Source organism: Hyperoodon ampullatus (genome assembly GCF_949752795.1).
Source record: "Hyperoodon ampullatus genome assembly, chromosome: 2".
NCBI classification, from domain to species: Eukaryota; Metazoa; Chordata; class Mammalia; order Artiodactyla; family Ziphiidae; genus Hyperoodon; species Hyperoodon ampullatus.
The window spans coordinates 102750780-102773258 of NC_136915.1; the positions used below are offsets into that span (position 1 = coordinate 102750780).

The window sequence follows — 22479 nt, forward strand, 5'->3', positions numbered from 1 at the left end:
AGCTTCAACCCTTAAAGAAGTCATAACTTTCCTGTTCTGCTTAAGCTAGAGTTGGGTTTCTGACACTGTTTCAACTGAAAATTACTGATTGATTCAGCATCTTTTCCACTAGTTTCAAAAGATGCTCCTCATCCCACCCTCCGTTTCCTCCAGGACCTTGCTGTTTCGTCTTCTATCTTCTCTTGCTTCCACTTTATGGACTCCTTCGCTTCAGTATAAAGCATCCTTGAATGGCTTCTCATCCAAAAAAAAAAAAAAAAAGCAAAAGCAAACAGCTCTCTTTCGACCCTGTGCAACATTATATTTATTTACCCCACTCTCCTTGAATTCTTATTCCAGGTTCTTTGTGAAATAGCCCTGTCTTGGTCTGTTTGGGCTGCTATAGCAAAATACCACAGATTGGGTAGCTTATAAATGACAAAAATCTATTTCTCACAGCTCTTCCGGCTGGGAAGTTCAAGGTCATGGTGCCAGCATGGTCATGTTCTGGTGAGAGCTCTTCCCGCTTCATAGCTGGCTCCTTCTTACTGTGTCCTCACTTGGTGGAAGGGGCAAGGTGTCTCTGTAGGGTTTCTTTCTATAAGAACACTAATCCCATTCATGAGGGTTCCACCCTCATGACCTAGGCACTTCCCAAAGGCCGCACCTCCTAATACTATCTCAATGGGCATTAGGATTTCAACATATGAATTTTAGGGAGAAACAATCAGACCAGAGCAAGACCCTTACACTAAATATTTACTTCCTTACTTCTCATTCTCTTCCTAACCCATTACAATTTGACTTCCACTCCTATCTCCCCTTGAAACTGTTTTCAGTAAGGTCAACAAAGACTTGCTAATAGTCCAATATTCAGGACAAGTTTTAGTCCTGATCTTCCCTGACCTTTCTGCTTCCCTAGAGGGCCCAGTGGAGGTCACATATCTGGAGTCTCAACGTAATACATTCATGGCATTTATAACCAGTCTTAATGAGGCTGAAGTCAACATTTTCTCCTCTCATGCCTTCATACCCCTTTTCTCTAAGATGACTCAAAATCTATGCTATGGTGTTTAGCAGGCAACAGTAATATAGTTCTGGACTATACTTCCTTCTGGGAATGTAATTTTCTTGGTGCTGTAGGGGTGAAGGTTATAAACTTTGTGAAGGAAGGGCTAGTGTTGTGATAATCTTATGTGTCCTGTTGGCCTTGTGGACACTGTTAAATGTAGAGCATATGAGAAACTTCAATTTGTATTCATTCAACCTTGGTTGTCCTAAGGAATTACACTCATTGCATTAAAAGACAGTTTAGATGGCAGCTATGGAAGGAATGCAGGTAGCTAAGAGACACTCCAGTCTGAGATTAAGAAATGCATGGGGAGTAAAGAATTGTTTGGGCTTTTATCTTACTAGAGTAGGAGATTATAATTTTTAAACTTTATCACTGAGATCTTAAATCTGAGAGGTGGCTCATATTGTTCAAATCTGGGCATTACTACTTTTATGTTGCAGATTCCTCAACTACAATTCTAGTCTAGACTTCTTTCCTGAGCTTCAGAGTCATGTATCCAGTGCCTGTTTATATATCCTCTTGGATGTCCTGTAGTCATCTCCAACTTGCATCAACAGTACAATCTGCTTTTCCTCCTGTACACCACTATCTTCCAGCTGCCAAGAAACCTAGGCATGACTCTAGGTTCCTCTTTCCCTCAATTTCTCTTGCATCTGTCTACTACTTCTTGGTAGAATTTGCATTTCATTAGTTAGAAATCCTCATGACCCTGGCCTTTGCCCTCCAATCATTGTTTATACTAAAGCTGAGTAATCTTTAAAAGGCTGAAATTTGATTTTGTAAAAATTAATTTGATTAAATCAGTTAATCAAATTAATTTGATTTTGTTTAAAAATTTCACAAGGACCTCTGTACAAACCTAAGACTTCTTAGCACAGTTTAACAGGGCCCTTTATCAACTCAGTTCTTGACCTTCCCTCTTTGAATGTTTCCATGCTTTCTCTGTTTCAGGGCCTTCTTCATACTGTTCCTCAGTAATCCCCTTTTCTTTTCTACCTCTATTTCTTTTTACTTGACTCATTTGTATGGGTTCTTCAGGACTCAGTTTGGTGACCTCAAAATTCAGGAAACCTCTTTCCTCTGATCATCCTTCCCAAGGCTGAATGGATCCACTCCAGGTTAATGATTATCATAGCATTTACCTCATGGTAATTATACTTGCCTTTTTTCCACTCTAACCTCCTTGGGGACAGAGACTTGTCTTGTTCATCTTAGCATATCAGCATTCTTATAAAGGGTTTTTTCAAGTGTACAAAATAGTAGTTCCAAAACAAAGTAAGAAAACAATTCTAATATTAGAATGGGTTGCATCTTCTAATATTAGAATGGGTTGCATCTTAGAATGGGTCTGCATCTGGGCAGAGCAGGCCCAGAGAAAAATATAGGAACTGTAGCTATGGCTCTTGATATGTAGTCTTTAAATTAAAATAGAATTGGGAAATATATAAAAAACTATTCATTAATTCAGCAAATGAATGTGTTCAAATAGGTATTTGGTATCATGCAGAAGTATCTTTAGTTATACACAATTACACGTTTGATTTATAATTAACAAAAACTCATAAACATAATAATTGTAACAATAGGTAATAATATTCATTAGTGCCAGGCATGCTAGGCACTTTGTTGGTTATTTCTTTTAATTTAATTTAAATTTCTTCTATTTAATATAAGTAAAACCATCATAAATTATACAGGACAAAAACAAAAACAACACGAAAATTTTGGAAGTGTTTCTGGCATATTAGCTAAAAACTTTGTGAAATCAGCATAGATTTTGCTTTGCAACATTCAGGACATATTACTTCTATTCTTCATGTATCCCATGTCCCCAGGAGATAGCCATCTGAATAGTGGATTCCTGAAATGTATTTAGTGGTTGTTGTTAAAATGAGAAAACCAACAAAATGATTAATAACATTTTGCATTGTAGTCTTTTTACCTTTCAAAAGACACCTACATACAGTGCCTTACAAGTACATTTTATAGAAAAAAAAAGTCATGTTGAAAGAAAATAGAAACCATTTGTCTGTCTTAAAATATACCTTAACACAAATTTGATTTTGATGAGGCCAAACTAAGATGATGTAGTTAAGTGACTAGCTTCAAGCATTCATTAGTGCTCCCTCCTAGGGGTGGGGAAAATGGGGCTGCTGAAATCAAGGGGCTGCCCTTGGGGCCATGGAAACCACATTTTACCCATGACACGGAGGGGTCTCTTCTTTTTAATCTCTGATAAACTTACTTTAGAAGGGAAAATATGCTATCTCCTTCACTGCCATCTTTCTAGGAGCCTCATTCTCACCACGCCAAACCTACTGGCACTGCTCACAGGGGAAAGGAGAGCACCTGTCATTGGTGACTGCACGGGTGGTTACACTGGCCTCTGTATCAGTGTGTAATTTTACAGGTTGTACTATGGATGACAAAGGAGCTACTCTGGGGAAAAGAGGTGTAATTCGGGTGAAACAATATTAATTGAAATATAACTATATGCAATAACTTTGTTAGAGTGTTGTTTTTAAGCCCAGCTCCTATTAGTAACACTATAGAAAGGTTACTACTCTCCTTTTTCACCATATTATTTGGGTTGATTGATAGTTAGGCATTTAGATAAGTTGAATGAGTGTGTATAAAGATATAACAGGATTTTAAGATAAATCAAACAAGAAATTCTGGTACATAGAAAATTTAATTTGAAATAACTTAAAATATTTCATCAAGAAATTTTAATTCTGTGCCTTGGCACCATACATTTAAGAAAATCTTTGGGCCTGATCTCAAATTAGTTCAGGTAAACAAATATAATCAAAACTTTATACGTGTGTGTATATATTTGTACACATATATGTATATATGTATGTGTATGTATATACATATATATACACACACACATATACATATGTTCAAGTTATATATGTATATATATTCAAGATGCATATGTAGATTCAAGATATATATGTATATAATTCTACCCTCACTCAGAGATGAAATTCTCTAATTTTACTCATGGCACATATTTTAGAAAAATTACTCCCAAAAGTCACACTTTAATTACATATGGAACAAATCTCTACTCTTCCACTTTTAGCTAGACTTCTTTAAGGTTAATTCAGATATAGAATGAAACTCACTTTTGTTGAATCCCAGAAGATTCTGAGCTGGAAGAAACCTAAGTATGCCCTTAAGCCTGTTTCCTGTCTTCAGGCAGACAGGTGAAATAAGCCACCAAGAGAGATGGTGGCTTTTTGTTCTTTACTTAAAAAGCTCTACTTCTGGGGCTTCCCTGGTGGCGCAGTGGTTGAGAGTCCGCCTGCCAATGCAGGAGACAGGGGTTCGGGCCCTGCTCCGGGAGGATCCCACATGCCACGGAGCAACTGGGCCCGTGCGCCACAGCTGCTGAGCCTGCGCTCTAGGGCCCGAGAGCCACAACTGCTGAAGCCTGTGCTCCTGGAGCCCGTGCTCCGCAACAAGAGAAGTCACCGCAATGAGAAGCCTGCGCACCGCAATGAAGAGTAGCCCTTGCTCGCCGCAACTAGAGAAAGGCCGCACCCAGCAATGAAGACCCAACGCCGCCAATAAAGTTTTATATTTACAAAAAAAAAAAAAAAAAAAAAGCTCTACTTCTCAACTACCAGGGTAGAAACATCTATTTCATGAAGTGAGTTTCTTAAAATAATCTTTCTGTTAGCTACAGACACAGCAAAGTAGCCATGCACAATTAAATTTTTGGCTTGCTTCCAGTCTGGCTTTTTTTCTAGAAATCTTCCTCCACAGTTAGTAGCAGTAGCAAGTATGGCAGGAGAAATGTGGTTCCCTATGGGAGTGAGATTACTTCAAATGGTTACGTGTTCTCAGCAAAATGTTTTGTAAAACTTTCTCGGAGTGCACACTCTCCTTTAGTGCAGACCCAAAGACTTGTGTTCTCACATGAGTATAAACTTACTTGGGGGTTTCCAAAAGTCCCCCATACTTTCATTTTTGTGTGGCCTTTTAAAATGTAATTTTAAAAAATCCATGATTTACTAAATGTACCAAGTTGCTATTTAAAAATGGACGTATATGTCAATTTAGATTGTAAATTTGGGATTACAATGAAGCATCAAGACCATAAAGAACACAAACATTTTATTTTTATAGGAGACTGCACAGAAGGAACATATTTCTGTTGTGTGTGTATTTTTGTTTCCTTAGCTTGTCTCTGTTGTGTGCACAAAACTAGGAGAGGATGTTTTTCTTTATTTTGGTTTGGCTAAGGATGCTCATGATATAGTATATTTTAAGTGCCAAAAACTGTAGTTCTTAATCTATAAAGAAGAATTCTCTAGGTGAATAAATAAGAAAAATACCAAAAAATTAGGAAAATATGTAAACTCAAGTTATGAGGTATTTCAAAGATACAGTGCCAGTAAAAATTCTATTTCCCACAATTTGCAACTGCCAGATCTCTTGCTTTAGTCTTTCTATGCTTACATCTGAAGAAACACAGAAAAGTTGGAGATAAAAGCTCTTTTGTGTATGTGGGGGTTACAGTAGTTCAGAGAAGAGTCAGAAAAGGAAAGTCATAAAGCAATATTTAAATGTCTTTATATAAGAACAAAAATATTTCCTTAAAAAGTTGTTAAAAGATTTTCTTTCTAGTCCTAAAAACTCTCAGTTTTATAGGGCATGTGATTGTCTGTGTGACACCTCTTTCCAGAGCAAGATTTTTTTTGTTTTGTTTTGTTTTTTAAATACTAGGAAAGTCTGACTTAGTCAAATTAGATTTTCCAAAAGCTATATTTAGTTTTACAGATGTGTTTAGCCCTAAATTCTGGGGAGAGTATGTATATTAAAAAAAATCCCAGGAAACCCTTACACCTAACCCAAACACAGTTACTTTTAACACTGCACCATGATCTCTCAATTCCTGTAGCTTATTGCTTCCATAAACTAGAAATCCCTGAATTCTCTGTATCTAACTTCCTATGGCTAGAGTCTGAGAAACTGACCCACTATCATATTTTTTTCCTAAATAACAAAGTTTTTAAAGTTTATCAAAGGTTTTTGATCTTTTTCTGAGAGTTAAATATGTGTTTCTCTCACATAACAAGAATCAGGAATTCCCAGAAAACAGATTTCATTATGCATATACCAGAAACATGCAGATCACACATGAATATGCTTCAGTCAACATACATAGGCATTCACTCAAGGGGTAAACCAGTAATGAGCCAAACATACATACATGTGCAAATGTACAATTAACAGCAAATTATTTTAGATCCTTCGAATGTCCTTTGAATATTAAAAATGAGCCAGGAGACAGCTCCTGTGACATTTGTATGCTCTAGATTACAATTTTCATGTAGAAGAAGCTTCATATGACATCTCGTGAATTTCGTATCGCACAGCAAAGGACCATGCTGAATATCATGCCAAAGATCTGAAACAGAAGGAACCACTTATTAATGACTTTCAAATGATGAAAATTGATTTTAAAAAAGCCAGCAAACTGCTTGCATGATTAATTCAAGTTAACAAATAATTATAACCAATAATTACTGAATATAAGTGGCACTTTTATATGTACTACTTAATTATGGCTACTGGTTAAAGACTTCCGATAGCTGCTTAAAATACATTCCTATTTTATTATTGTTAAAAAATAGCAAGACTCCGCTTTAAGAAAAGGACTCTATTTCTAGCTTATAGGGCAGTTCTTAATAATTATAAAAGACTGATACACTACTGGTTTTAGAATTTTATATTTCAGGTTAATCCCAAATCTAATTTATATATATAATTTTTTGAAATTCTGAATTTTATTTTTTTTTATACAGAAGGTTCTTATTAGTCATCCATTTTATACACATCAGTGTATACATGTCAAACCCAATCTCCCAATTCATCACACCCCTGCCCCACCCCGCCACTTTCCCCCCTTGGTGTGCATACATTTGTTCTCTACATCTGTGTCTCAATTTCTGCCCTGCAAACCGGTTCATCTGTACCATTTTTCTAGGTTCCACATATATGCGTTAGTATACGGTATTTGTTTTTCTCTTTCTGACTTACTTCACTCTGTATGACAGTCTCTAGATCTATCCATGTCTCTACAAATGACCCAATTTCATTCCTTTTTATGGCTGAGTAATATTCTATTGTATATATGTACCATATCTTCTTTATCCATTCGTCTGTCGATGGGCATTTAGGTTGCTTCCATGTTCTGGCTATTGTAAATAGTGCTGCAATGAACATTGGGGTGCACGTGTCTTTTTGAATTAAGTTTTCTCTGGGTATATGCCCAGTAGTGGGATCACTGGGTCATATGCTAATTCTATTTTTAGTTTTTTAAGGAGACTCCATACTGTTCTCCATAGTGGCTGTATCAATTTACATTCCCACCAACAGTGCAAGAGGGTTCCCTTTTCTCTGCACCCTCTCCAGCATCTGTTGTTTGTAGATTTTCTGATGATGCACATTCTAACTGGTGTGAGGTGATACCTCATTGTAGTTTTGATTTGCATTTCTCTAATAATTAGTGATGTTGAGTAGCTTTTCATGTGCTTCTTGGCCAGCTGTATGTCTTCTTTGGAGAAATGTCTATTTAGGTCTTCTGCCCATTTTTGGATTGGGTTGTTTGTTTTTTCAATATTGAGCTGCATGAGCTGTTTATATATTTTGGAGATTAATCCTTTGTCCATTGATTCGTTTGCAAATATTTTTTCCCATTCTGAGGGTTGTCTTTTAATCTTGTTTGTAGTTTCCTTTGCTGTGCAAAAGCTTCTAAGTTTCATTAGGTCCCATTTGTTTATTTTTGTTTTTATTTCCATTACTCTCGGAGGTGGATCAAAAAAGACCTTGCTGGGCTTCCCTGGTGGCGCAGCGGTTGAGAGTCTGCCTGCCAATGCAGGGGACACGGGTTCGTGCCCCGGTCTGGGAAGATCCCACATGCCGCGGAGCAACTGGGCCCGTGAGCCAAAATTACTGAGCCTGCGCGTCTGGAGCCTGTGCTCCGCAACAAAAGAGGCCGCGATAGTGAGAGGCCCGCGCACCGCGATGAAGAGTGGCCCCCGCTCTCCACAACTAGAAAAAGCCCTCGCACAGAAACGAAGACCCAACACAGCCAAAAATAAATAAATAGATAAAGCAAACTGTCAACAAGTAAAAAAAATAAACACTATTATAAAAAAAAAAAAAAAAAAAGACCTTGCTGTGATTTATGTCAGTGCTCTTCCTATGTTGTCCTCTAAGAGTCTGATAATATCCGGTCTTACATTTAGGTCTCTAATCCATTTTGAGTTTATTTTTGTGTATGGTGTTAGGGAGTGTTCTAATTTCATTCTTTTACATGTAGCTGTCCAGTATGGACAGAGTGGACATCCTTGTCTTGTTCCTGATCTTAGAGGAAATGCTTTCAGTTTTTAACCATTAAGAATGATGTTAGCTATAGGTTTGTAGTATATGGCCTTTATTATATTGAGGTAGGTTCCCTCTATGCCCACTTTCTGGAGAGTTTTTATCATAAATGGGTGTTGAATTTTGTCAAGAGCTTTTTCTGCATCTATTGAGATGATCATATTGTTTTTATTCTTCAATTTGTTAATAGATGGTGTATCACATTGATTGATTTGCATATATTGAAGAATCCTTGCAACCCTGGGATAAATCCCACTTGATCATGGTGTATGATCCTTTTAATATGTTGTTGGATTCTGTTTGCTAGTATTTTATTGAGGAGTTTTGCATCTATATTCATCAGTGATATGGGTCTGGAATTTTCTTTTTTTGTAGTATCTTTGTCTGGTTTTGGTATCAAGGTGATGGTGGCCCCATAGAATCAGTTTGGGAGTGTTCCTTCCTCTTCAATTTTTTGGAAGAATTTGAGAAGCATGGGTATTAGCTCCTCTCAAAATATTTGATAGAATTCACCTGTGAAGCCATCTTGTCCTGGACTTTTGTTTGTTTGAAGATTTTAAATCACAGTTTCAATTTCATTACTTGTGATTGGTCTGTTCATATTTTCTATTTCTTCCTGGTTCAGTCATGGAAGGTTACACCTTTCTAAGAATTTGTCCATTTCTTCCAGGTTGTCCATTTTATTGGCATAGAATTCCTTGTAGTAGTCTCTTAGGATGCTTTGTATTTCTGCGGTGTCTGTTGTAACTTCTCCTCTTTCATTTCTAATTTTATTGATTTGAGTCCTCTCCCTCTTTTTCTTGATGAGTCTGGCTAATGGTTTATCAATTTTGTTTATCTTCTCAAAGAACCAGCTTTTAGTTTTATTGATCTTTGCTATTTTTTTCTTCATTTCTTTTTCATTTATTTCTGATCTGATCTTTATGATTTCTTTCCTTCTAGTAACTTTGGGTTTTGTTTGTTCTTCTTTCTCTAGTTCCTTTAGGTGTAAGGTTGGATTGTTTATTTGAGACTTTTCTTGTGTCTTGAGGTAGGCTTGTATTGCTATAAACTTCCCTCTTAGAACTGCTTTTGCTGCATCCCATAGGTTTTGGATGGTCGTGTTTTCCTTGTCATTTGTCTCTAGGTATTTTTTTATTTCCTCTTTGATTTCTTCAGTCATCTCTTGGTTATTTAGTAACGTAAAGTTTAGCCTCCATGTATTTGTGTTTTTTACATTTTTTTCTCTGTAATTGATTTCTAATCTCATAGTGCTGTGGTCAGAAAATATGCTTGATATGATTTCAATTTTCTTAAATTTACCAAGGCTTGATTTGTGACTCAAGATGTGATCAATCCTGGAGAATGTTACATGTGCTGCTGTTTTTGGATGGAATGTCCTATAAATATCAATTAAATCTATCTGGTCTATTGTGTCACTTAAAGCTTCTGTTTCCTTATTAATTTTCTGTCTGGATGATCTGTCCATTGGTGTAAGTGAGGTGTTAAAGTCCCCCACTATTATCATGTTACTGTTGATTTCCTCCTTTATAGCTGTCAGCAGTTGCCTTATGTATTGAGGTGCTCCTATGTTGGGTGCATATATATTTATAATTGCTATATCTTCTTCTCAGATTGATCCCTTGATCATTATGTAGTATCCTTCTTTGTCTCTTGTAACATTCTTTATTTTAAAGTCTATTTTATCTGATATGAGTATTGCTACTCTAGCATTCTTTTGGTTTCCATTTGCATGGAATATCTTTTTCCATCCCCTCACTTTCAGTCTGTATGTATCCCTAGGTCTGAAGTGGGTCTCTTGTAGACAGCATATATATGGGTCTTGTTTTTGTATCCATTCAGTGAGCCTGTGTCTTTTGGTTGGAGCATTTAATCCATTCACATTTAAGGCAATTATCTATATGTATGTTCCTATTACCATTTTCTTAATTGTTATGGGTTTGTTTTTGTAGGTGCTTTTCTTCTTTTGTGTTTCCCACTTAGAGAAGTTCCTTTAGCATTTGTTGTAGAGCTGGTTTGGTGGTGCTGAATTCTCTTAGCTTTTGCTTGTCTGTAAAGCTTTTGATTTCTCCATCGAATCTGAATGAGATCCTTGCCGGGTAGAGTAATCTTGGTTGTAGGTTCTTCCTCTTCATTACTTTAAATATGTCATGCCACTCCCTTCTGGCTTGTAGAGTTTCTGCTAAGAAATCAGCTGTTAACCTTATGGGAGTTCCCTTGTATGTTATTTGTCATTTTTCCCTTGTTACTTTCAATAATTTTTCTTTGTCTTTAATTTTTGTCAATTTGATTACTATGTGTCTCGGCATGTTTCTCCTTGGGTTTATCCTGCCTGGGACTCTCTGCACTTCCTGGACTTGGGTGGCTATTTCCTTTCCCAATTCCCATGGAATTTTTCGACTATAATCTCTTCAAATATTTTCTCGGGTCCTTTCTCTCTCTCTTCTCCTCCTGGGACCCCTATAATGCGAATGTTGTTGCATTTAATGTTGTCCCAGAGGTCTCTTAGGCTGTCTTCATTTCTTTTCATTCTTTTTTCTTTATTCTGTTCTGCAGCAGTGAATTCCACCATTCTGTCTTCCAGGTCATTTATCCGTTCTTCTGCCTCAGTTATTCTGCTATTGATTCCTTCAAGTGCAGTTTTCATTTCAGTTATTGTATTGTTCATCGCTGTTTGTTTGTTCTTTAATCCTTCTAGGTGTTTGTTCTTTAATTCTTCTAGGTCTTTGTTAAACATTTCTTGCATCTTCTCAGTCTTTGCCTCCATTCTTCTTCTGAGGTCCTGGATCATCTTCACTATCATTATTCTGAATTCTTTTTCTGGAAGGTTGCCTATCTCCACTTCATTTAGTTGTTTTTCTGGGGTTTTATCTTGTTCCTTTATCTGGTATATAGCCCTCTGCCTTTTTGTCTTCTGTATCTTTCTGTGAATGTGGTTTTTGTTCCACAGGCTGCAGGATTGTAGTTCTTCTTGCTTCTGCTGTCTGACCTCTGGTGGATGAAGCTATCTAAGAGGCTTGTGCAAGTCTCCTGATGGGAGGGACTGGTGGTAGGTAGAGCTTGGTATTGCTCTGGTGGGCAGAGCTCAGTAAAACTTTAATCTGCTTGTCTGCTGATGGGTGGGGCTGGGTTCCCTCCCTGTTGGTTGTTTGGCCTGAGGTGACCCAATACCAGAGCCTACCCAGCTCTTTGGTGGGGCTAATGGCGGACTCTGGGAGGGCTCATGCCAAGGAGTACTTCCCAGAACTTCTGCTGCCAGTGTCCTTGTCCTCACGGTGAGCCACAGCCACCCCCTGCCTCTGCAGGAGACCCTCCAACACTAGCAGGTAGGTCTGGTTCAGTCTCCTATGGGGTCACTGCTCCTTCCCCTGGGTCCCAATGTGCACACTACTTTGTGTGTGCCCTCCAAGAGTGGAGTCTCTGTTTACCCCAGTCCTGTTGAAGTCCTGCAATGAAATCCCGCTAGTCTTCAAAGTCTGATTCTCTAGGAATTCCTTCTCCTATTGCCGGGCTGCCAGGTTGGGAAGCCTGACGTGGGGCTCAGAACCTTCACTCCAGTGGGTGGACTTCTGTGGTATAAGTGTTCTCCAGTTTGTGAGTCACCCACCCAGCAGTTATGGGATTTGATTTTACTGTGACTGCGCCCCTACTACCATCTCATTGTAGCTTCTCCTTTGTCTTTGGATGTGGGGTATCTTTTTTGGTGAGTTCCAGTGTCTCCTGTCAATGACTGTTCAGCAGTTTGTTGTGATTCCAGTGCTCTTGCAAGAGGGAGTGAGTGCATGTCCTTCTACTCCACCATCTTGAACCAATCTCTCTCATTTATATTTTATTTTGGAAAATGTGTTAGTAACCCCTTGTTGTTTAAATACACTTGTGGTCTAAATAGTTTTCTATTGCTGGCAAAGCTTTGAATTTTTGCAACAGCGACCACATATTAAAAAGTGGAGCATCTCTTCATTCCCAGTCCATTTTATTTTATTTTATTTTTTGCGTTACACGGGCCTCTCACTGTTGTGGCCTCTCCCGTTGTGGAGCACAGGCTCCGGAAGCGCAGGCTCAGCAGCCATGGCTCACGGGCCTAGCCGATCCGCAGCATGTGGGATCTTCCTGGACCGGGGCACGAACCCGTGTCCCCTGCATCAGCAGGCGGACTCTCAACCACTGTGCCACCAGGGAAGCCCCCCAGTCCATTTTTAAGTGTACATGATGCTTTATTATTTAACTCAATAGTTTTACCAAAGCATAAGTTGAGGTGTTTGTACTATGGTATTACTGACATCTTCTACCACTTGGATGCTTCTTTGAAAAGCCAAATATTTAACAAAATTAATAGCTACTTAAATGGTTTGAATAGAAGGCCGCCAAAAAATCCTTCTTGTCCTCAATCACTTCTCCTATTAATTTTGCAGAGCCTATGATATGTTATCTGTAGGTGCGTTGTTCATAGACTACTATCAATGTTTGTTCAAAGAAATCAGTACCATAACTCTCTGATTCTCTCCTCAATCCCATCCTACATTAGACTAGGATCTGTAAATGCTGAATTTAAAAAGGCATGTGTTATCAATTATTGGAAGGGAAGGGGCAGACTTAAGGGTATAGCTGGGATCAGGGCTCCAAGCTTCTGGCTGACAGAACTCAGTATCAGTGTGTGGCAGGGGAGACACCTAATGGACATTTTGTTAACTGATTATATTGTGAAACTCTTACCTTATGAAGAAAAGAATTAAAGAAGAAACTTTGGGCCTTTCTTCTGAGTCAAGATGGCCAACACAGGGCCTTCCCCTTTTCCGTGGTTGTAAGGTTGGATGCAACTCCTGCTTAGACCTCGTTGTACCTAAAGGGATCCCCTCAGAAAGAAACTCATCCTGCCACTGTCATGAGTCAGGGGTGACCACTTCTAGAATGCTCATTCCTTGAGATTGTAGAATTGTTGGGAGGGTCTATTTGATAACTCTGTTAATGCAGAACATTTTCAAATCTTCCGCCTCAGAATTGTCCTTGGGAAGCCGCAGACTGGCCATCAGGCTAGCCCCAGGGCGGGTGGGGAGGCCCTGAGAGAAGTCCCTGGATTGGGAAGTCCTCAGCATAGTATTTTCACCCACTGCCCCAGCCCTCTGTGCTCTAAATACAGAAAGGAGGGAAGACGATTGTGTCCCCTGAGAACTGCCAATTCATTGATTTCCTCACAATTCCATTGCCCCTGCCTCAGCTTAGGCCATAAATTAATCTACATAGGAGGGCTAGAGGGTAAGTACTATCTTAGCATTAGCTATTATCACTCAGCCCCTGGACAATGGGAATCACCTCTTTATGGGCTTACCTGACTCCAATCTTACTTCCCTCCAACTTTATCTCCATACTGCACTACAGGTCCTTCCAAACCTGGGTGGCTCTCCTCTACCTTAAGGATAAAGCCCAACCTATCAAAAAGTCACACAAAGAACACAATTATGTGGACTCTCATAACCCTCTCCAGTGTCATCTCTTGCTACACTTCCATAGCCTTCTGCCCCTATGAACTCTTTCACACTCTTCTTTTGTACTTTAGAAGTACTGAGCTACCTACAGGTGCAAGTATGCACTATGCTTCACACTTCCATATATAGTTTGCCTGGATTCTGGGTTTGGGAACACTCAGATTCTATGTAGAGCTAGCATTTATTGAGTGCTATGTTCCAGACCCTTTATATGAATTAATTCCTAATAATACTTTATATGTATTATCCCACTTAATTGTCACAACAATTTTCTGAGGTTGGTATATTAAAATCCCTATTTTTCAGATGAGGGAATTGAGACATAGAGAAATTAAGAAACTTTCCAGTGATCCCAGGGTTTGTAAGTAGTGGAGCTAGCAGTTGAATCCATATAGTGTGATGCCAGAGTTTGCACTGTTAATCACTACACTGTGCTACCTCTGCAAATCATAGGTGAGAGAGTTTAATCTATGTTATCTTAAATATCTAACAAAGGAAGAGACCCAGAATTAAAAATCACTCATCTAGTTTAAGCTTGGTGACTTTAAAATGGGAAGTTATTGCAATGATAAACTCAAAGTCATAATTAGCTTAAAATTGAAATTTGTATCATATTTGAGAGAACTAAGTATTGATGTATCTAATTAGCTTTGTTCTTAGATATTCTGTCAAAAACATCTTTGTCTTTTATGAAAAATCTCTCCTAAGATACTGCCATATCACACTTGAAGAGAAATAACATACAAAAGTTCAAGGCTTCTTAGGGGTCAAAGAGGTATGTTCTGGAACTTTCTTACCGTGAGACCTGCGATTCCAATACCGACAATTCCGATGAGCTGGAGCTTAACACTGATTATGCTCTCAATTTCATCAATGCAATTCTGTTTTGGAAAAGAAAAAGTCAGGAATAACAGCTGATGGTATGTGTGAATCATCACCCTGATCCAATCCTTTCCTTCTCTACAGAGCATCCTGTGAGAGTTAACCCATGTCCGCTTCTGTTCATATTTAAACCATTCCTCCCAGATATCACTCGATAACTTTAAAGCAAAAATGTTGTTGGGGGAAAAATGATAATACTCTCATTTTGGTGGAATTTTCCTATTTAGGCCAATGGCTGCTTCAAAGCCCTGAAATCTGGCTGGATGAAGCTATTCTGGGACCTGAGGCATTAAAAATTTGGGGCCTCTTCTTACTTTCAGCAAATAAAAAAAAGTAAAATATCCCCAAAATAATAGCCCCTTGCTTTTGGATTGTCATTTATAGTTTAAAAGACTTTCTACATACTGAGTCCAATGTACTATGCAAGATAGGCATCACCTAGTAAGAAGCTATAAAGTCTGTATAGGTTAAAATTTAACAAAGGAAAGCCAAGTGTTGGGGGCTGGAGGACTGTTCTCTTCTATGGTGGCTGGGCTGGGTGGCCCTATTCTTTCATCTGTGTCCCATAGAGACTTGTGCAGTGTAGGTCCAAAGAACCTTCACGGATGGAGGAATATTGGACAGGGGGCAGAACAGATCACTTGTAATTGCAATTAGTTTCTCCAACTTCTACTTGGTCCTCTTAAATACAGAGGTATTCTCTCAACCCAATTTTGTCCTTAGGCTGCCCAGGTCCTTTTACTTGTCAGTGGTCATCTCTCTCTGATACCCACCTAAGCTATATGAAACTCTTACTGCTATCCTCACATCTCCTGTCATACTTCATTCATTCATCATTCATTCATTCAACAAATATTTCTTGAGCATCTGCCTTGCATTTAGTCACCAGAATGGCATGGTGGATATGGAGAAAATAAGACATGGTTACTTTTGCCCTCAGGGAGCTCATAGTTTAGAGAAGGACACAGACTCACAAAAATAATTACAATACATTCTGGTAAAAGTTGAGAACCACTGCTCTAGATAGTGGCTCCCTTACTTAGTGGAGTCAAGCCATAGAAATTCTTCCAACCTTCCTCACCTGCACCTATAAACTTACACACTCCATTCATCCGGTGGCAGGTACTGCTGTAGGCAGTGAGCATGCAGATGAGAAAGGCACACTGCTTCTTACTTCCTTCTCATTAAAGCCAAAGAAGTGCCCTGCTCTGTTGAAAGTCAACACCTTTACTGGCTCTGGATATTATTCTCTCATCTCCTCAGGAAGCCTGTGCTGTCACTTACCTCCTTTCCTTCCTACACACTCAGCCTCTCCTTCTCTGTAGCCAAGCAGGCATCTGAAGTCTTAGCTTCCTCCCTTTCACTCCCCACTCACACCCAGTCAGTCACCTGTGCCTGTTGATTCTACCCCTGGACATCTCTGTATCTGTCGCTTCCTCTCCCTCCCCACGGTATGTGACTTGCTCTAGCTCTTCATCCTCTCTCACCAGGAAAAACGTAAGTGCCACCTAAGCAGCCTCCCTCCATTGGTCTCCAGCCTTCTGTTCTACCAGTCACACCCAGCAGCCTGAGTGCTCTTTCTACAATGCAAAACAGATTATGTTAATCCTCTGCTAAAAGCAACGGCTTCTCCAAACCTCCAGGTATAAAACCATGCCATTGCCTGCCTTTTCAAAAATGTCCCTCACCATTCCCTCTGGACTCCCTATTCTCCTTCAGTCCTGGAGTTTCATGCTTCTGTTCTTGCTGCTTTCTGGGCCTGGAATGACCTTCCTTTGTCAAAACTTGGCTCAAGGATCCATCCTCTGCAAGCTTTCCTGACTCCACTGTATTCTGTACAGGTACTGTGCTCTGCTGAGCATCAGCTCCCTTGACTAGTCTGTGAGGCCACTGAGGCAGGGACCGTGTGTTTTTCACCTTAGAGTTTCCAGAACCTGGCATAGTGCCTGCCACGCAGCACTTAATAAAGGAAGCATTTATCAGTGCGATGACACCCATGGAAGGGTACAGGGCAACATCCTTAGGGTGCATACCTCTGGTCCTGGTGAGCTTAATTAATGCCACTGCATTTGCATCATTACTGGCAAGTCAGCACACCATTATTCCCCAGGGTACCAGGAGACTGGGACTCATCATTGCTTCACTTATTCTGCATAGAATAAAGCTGAGGCTAGAAGCCACTGGCAGAGGGCCTCCCAGAATCACCCCTCCACCCCGAGGGCAAGAACCATCTTAACACCACAGGCAGGATAGGAACCTGGTAGAGAAGCTTACCTTGTGTCCTAGGAGCTCCTTTGGGCAGGTTGGTTGGACCTGTTCAGAGCTTTCTTTTCCACAGCACTGAAACTAGAGAGTCAGAAAAGAGCTTTTAGGACAAGGAGGGAGAAGCTGAAGCTACAAGTCCAGGTATCACTGCTAAGGACTGGGTGTGCTGAGGCCGCAAAACAGCTCTGAGGCCTGACACTACAACCTAGTGGCCATTCTGGAGACAGTATGAAGAGTCACATAGTCATGCTAGCAAAGCAAGAAACGACTTCACCAAATTTGTCCAAGTTTTATGACAGGAGGTGACTGAAGGCAATCCAAACAAGGCAAGAAGCTAGTTGACAGTGCCTGTGTAAATTGCTGATTTTTAGGCAGGAGTTGGGTCTTTAGATTCTTCCTTTCAGCCTTGCTGAATAGCTAAAGTTTTATGAGCTTCAGGAAAGGCTCATTATCTGAGGAGAGCCTGGGACGGACAGGAGAAGTGGCCACAGTAAACCCCAGGGGCTAAAAGACTGGGGTTTGAATACTGGCCAGCCAACAGCTGTCCTGCCTTAGGGCTGCCCTTCAAAGACAAAGGAACCTGTGTGCTGTCTGATGTCCCTGGGGCAGCTGAAGCTGAACAGGATAAATGGTTGGCACATTCCAGGACAGACCTGTGACAGACAAGCCCCTGGCCAGGGGCTTCCCTGGTGGTGCAGTGGTTGGGAGTCCGCCTGCCGGTGCAGGGGATGCGGGTTCGTGCCCCGGTCTGGGAGGATCCCACATGCCGCGGAGCGGCTGGGCCCGTGAGCCATGGCCGCTGAGCCTGCATGTTCGGAGCCTGTGCTCCGCAGCGGGAGAGGCCACAGCGGTGAGAGGCCCGCGTACCGCAAAAAAAAAAAAAACACCTGGCCAGGAGTTCATAGAGTTCATAGCTAGTTCTCCATATGACAGTGGTTGAGAAATCAGGACGACACTGGCCTGGCCCATCTCCCCCGGGGAGCCTTCCTTGATTAACTGCCTGTAGCTGAGAATACTGCACTGACAGCACGTTCTCACAGGATGTCCCGGGAGAAAAGAAGCGTGCCTGTCTCATGTGCCCCTTCATTTTACAACTGAGGGCGCTGAGTGAGGATCAGGAAGGCAAGGAACATGCTCCAGGTCACAAAGCTGTTCCATGGCACAGCTGCAGCTAGAGATAAGCTTTTCTGACTTGAAGGTCACAGTTGTTTCTGTTACACCACAAGGCCAGTCTTGAGAGAACCTGATATTTACTTGGGCGGCTTTCTCGATGTTCTTATTTGTGTGTGCTCTTTTTTCTCTTTGGGTGCATGTCCTGACTTCCTGCTGTCGACTCTGTGTTATGCCTCTTTCTCTTCTAGGTTCTACACATAATGCAAACTGTGGCTCCCACGAAGGCAGACATATAGTGCTGTTGCCTGGCTTCACTCAATTTATTTTTATTTTTGATCTAGGTGATTAGAGAGAACCTGGCTCATGTATAATCTTTAGAAGATTCAATTTTAAGGAAGAAGTAAAGTCACTTACTGTTGAATGGAAGGTGATGAGAGTCCCATTTCCCTTTTCCCTGTCTCTAAGGTAATCGTTATAAGCTTCTTCGTACATGGTCTGAACATGTCGTATAGCCTGAAAAAAATACCAGAAAAACAAGAGGACGTGAGTGAGAAGTTTCAAACATTCCCCTTTCATCAAGAAAAAGCCCCTCTTCCTTACCTTTCAAAAATATGGCGTTTCCATATGTTTATCTGGATTTAAGGGTAATTCTGCCTATATGGAACAGATTATAGATTCTGGAGTTTCTAATATGCTTCTGAAGATGGAGGATAGATTAACCAAGAATAATTTTCATAGACTAGAAAGATTTCTTAGAGTGGAGGTTCTCAACCTTGAATGGACATCAGCAACAGCTGAACCCCAGATTCCTGGGCCCCAGCCAGGTGATTCTGGTGCACAACCAGGGTAGAAACCTATGCATTCTTGGGACTCCATTGTTTACAAGTACTCAAGTCTTTTCATGGCATGGTTTAAAAGGTGTTCACGACCAAGGAAAACTGTTTCAGCCTTCAAATATCATAGAAAACATAGAGAATGCTTTTTCTACTATAATTGCATGTTATCCCCAAATCCATAGGCTCTCAAGAAGTCATAAGATCCAATCCCTCTAACCTACAAATATAACCAGCTACTTTAGAAAAATTCCAGAGGAGGTGACATTTACTTATTCTACATGTTTACCGTTTTTAAAATCTAAAATAAGTTCATAAGCACAATATTGATGGCACATGAATTTATGTAAAATACAGTAAACTTAAGATTCCATTCTTCCTCCTTTTCCATTTCACTCCTCTCTTCCCCACTGCATATTTACACCTAAAAAGGCCCCTTCCTCTGTGGATTCTCCTGATAACCTATTCTGCTCACCTATAGTTTGAGCAAAAATCTTAACAAACTGGCTTTACTGGCACACAGGAGGCTGGCTATAGTCTTTGAGGATGACCTGGCCTCTGCCCAGGCCAAACCCTAAGAACAAAGGACAGGCTAACAAGGGATGAGAATGCGTGTTCTTCCCCATCCTTCTTTCTCATATCTGCAATCTAACTCCTCCCACATTCCAAACGGGATCATCTTAAATTAGAGATCCTTTTGTTACAGAAAAACATAGGCCCCTCTATATATCTAATGAAAGCTATGAACTATCTCCCCAGAAATATGTGTGCACCTATATGCACGCACACACATACACACATATGCTAAAGTCCACACCACACTCCTAGGTTAAAAAGTTGTGCATAAACGATTATTGTGGGGGTTATTTGGCTTTGGAATATCACTGTGGGTACCAATATTCTCATGACCTTTGCCATAAAGAGAGCACTTTAACCATCGTTAAAAAACAATTATAAGTAATATTTACTTACTACATCCTTGCCTATAAAAGCAAATACTCCAGTGGTTATTTCAGCAGCAAATATCACCAATAGGCAGGTAAAAAACTGTAGAGGAGAGAAAATACTAACTTCATTAATTCAGTACCTTTTCAGTTTACTTAACCTCTTTGACTCTAGTTACTTTTAAAAACACTAGGCAAGGTTATTAGTTTGAAGAGATCTAGCAGGAAGCATTTGGCCCCTTAGTTCATTCATAGTTTGTTCACACATTCATTCACTCATTAATTCATTCAGCAATTGTTTATTGAGCATTTGCTCTGTGCCAGGTACTGTCCTTGATGCTGGGTATACAGTGGTGAATAAGATAAGATCTCAGTGCCTCTGCTCTCAGGGACCTTATAGTAGAGAGAGGAGGATATGATAAATGAGTAAGCAATAAAAGAGTAAGTTAATTTCAGAGAGTGATATAGAAATCCCACAACCTAGAACAGTGCCCGGCACCCATGTTCAGTGACTACTTGATGAACAAAAGAGATTCTATAAAGATATAAAATAAGACCAGAAGATAGAGGGTGGCTGGTGGGGCTGGGTTTGGGGAGGGGGTGACTTGAGACTGCGTGGTCTGGATGGCTTCCCTGAGGAGGTGGAAGTGGAGGTGAAGGGTGTCCTTCTGGACAGATTTCTGTTCCAATCTCGGGGTCTGCTCTGATTAAACTAAGTTCAGTGATAAACAAGACCTGAGATGCTCAGCAACAGGGGAAAGAGAAAGAATAGAGAACTGAGGGAATGTGTTAGAAATCTTACATGGCAAGAGGTCAGGAGAAGGGCTTCCCTGGTGGAGCAGTGGTTGAGAATCTGCCTGCCAGTGCAGGGGACACGGGTTCGAGCCCTGGTCTGGGAAGATCCCACATGCTGCGGAGCAACTGGGCCCATGCACCACAACTACTGAGCCTGTGCGTCTGGAGCCTGTGCTCCGCAACAAGAGAGGCCACGACAGTGAGAGGTCCGTGCACCGCGATGAACAGTGGCCCCCGCTCGCCGCAACTAGAGAAAGCCCTCGCACAGAAATGAAGACCCAACACACCCCAAAATCAATCAGTCAATAAATAAATTTATTTAAAAAAAAAAGAGAGAGATCAGGAGAAGCAGCCACAGTTCAAACACCAAAGGTTGCAATGAGTAAGGAGAGGCCGCCTAATAAAACTGCCATTTCTCCTCATGGAGAAACACAAAAACTTTCTTCCTTCTCCTCTTCTTTCTTAGGTCACACTGGCACTGGATGTATAGCAGTTAACGGAAATTATTTCATTTTTTTTTTTTTTTTAAAAACCAGAGGCTGCTAAACTAATAGCCTTAAAATAAACCACAAGAGGTATGTTTGTTTAAATTACTGATCTCAAACAGCAGTACTTTTCTTATAGATAACAGTACTTCCCTGACTATGGGAATCTTGTAGCTGCCTCACTCACTGTGAAATATTCTTAGGCACTTTTTCTCCCAAAACATCTTCACACTAATGACCTATTTTTTTTTTTCACATTTTCCACAGAGGTAGAGGGACAAACAGAACGTCCAGCTCCCTTCAGGCCAAGTCCCTCCCCACCTCGCCCCACTTACAGATCCGAGAACACACTGGGACTCCCGCGTGGCTCCACAGCACCCGAAGAAGCCCACGGCCATCATCAGGGCCCCCGCTCCAACCAGCACATAGAGCCCTGGGGGGAAGAGGCCAGAGAAGATGCTGACTACTCAGGATCGGCTCTCTCCCCGGCACCAATGCTGCCAGCCCAGCCTCTACCACCACTGCCCCAGGCATCCGGCCCGGCAGGGCCTTCAGTTGTTAATACGATAAAGGTAACCCTTGCGGAAGGCTTCTTGCTGAGAGCTTCATACACCTGACTTCATACATCCTGCACAAGGATCCTGAGAGGTAGGGGCTGCTGTAATCCCCAGGGAACAAAGAAAGCCCATGCTTACAGAGGTGAAGGAAGCCGCTCAGGCTCACACAACCAGCGAGGATCGGAAATCGCCTTTGTCCCACAGCTTACGCTTAGTCATCTGCAAGTGCCTCGCACTTCACCTGCCAGATCTCCGCCACCCCTGTAAAATGGGCATTAATACCATGCACAGAGATTGGCAACAGTGGGTCCAGGGGTGGTGAGGAGCCAATGCCAGAGCTGGGACGTGAACCCCTACCGTCCTAGGAGCCCGTGGCCCTCGTGGCACTCTGGAATTAGTGGCTGTCCCCATCTCATGAGAGGCCCTGAGGACAAAGTGTCTGGGAGGGGAGGGGGGCCGTTGATCTGCCCAGGCTCAGATGGAGAAGCAGGGAGGGGGTGGAACGGAAGAGGGGAGCTCTTAGTCAAGGAGAGGGGCGGAGGGCACAGCAATGAGACAATATGGTTTTGCGTGAATGATAAACTCTAGAAGGCAGTACCATATACACTGGATGCACGCAAGGCGGTAAGTGTTACAAGAAAATAGCCAGTGAGGGGAGGTGATA

At 41.0% G+C, this 22479-nt stretch overlaps 1 protein-coding gene across 3 annotated transcripts in view; it reads right to left on the bottom strand.

Annotated features, from left to right (window-relative positions):
• Positions 1–6413: 6413 nt before the first annotated feature.
• TSPAN2 (tetraspanin 2) overlaps positions 6414–22479 on the bottom strand; it is a gene marked incomplete at both ends in the record, with an annotated part of 39774 nt that continues 23708 nt past the window's right edge. The window contains 6 exons of one of the 3 annotated variants that reach the window (XM_079697642.1): positions 6414–6479; positions 14739–14822; positions 17098–17169; positions 18616–18714; positions 20007–20081; positions 21594–21691. In XM_079697642.1, the coding sequence (XP_079553768.1) occupies positions 6414–6479; positions 14739–14822; positions 17098–17169; positions 18616–18714; positions 20007–20081; positions 21594–21691 (494 nt within the window). The remainder of the gene's footprint in view (positions 6480–14738; positions 14823–17097; positions 17170–18615; positions 18715–20006; positions 20082–21593; positions 21692–22479) is intronic. The other 2 variants (XM_079697643.1, XM_079697644.1) reach the window with 2 other exon arrangements.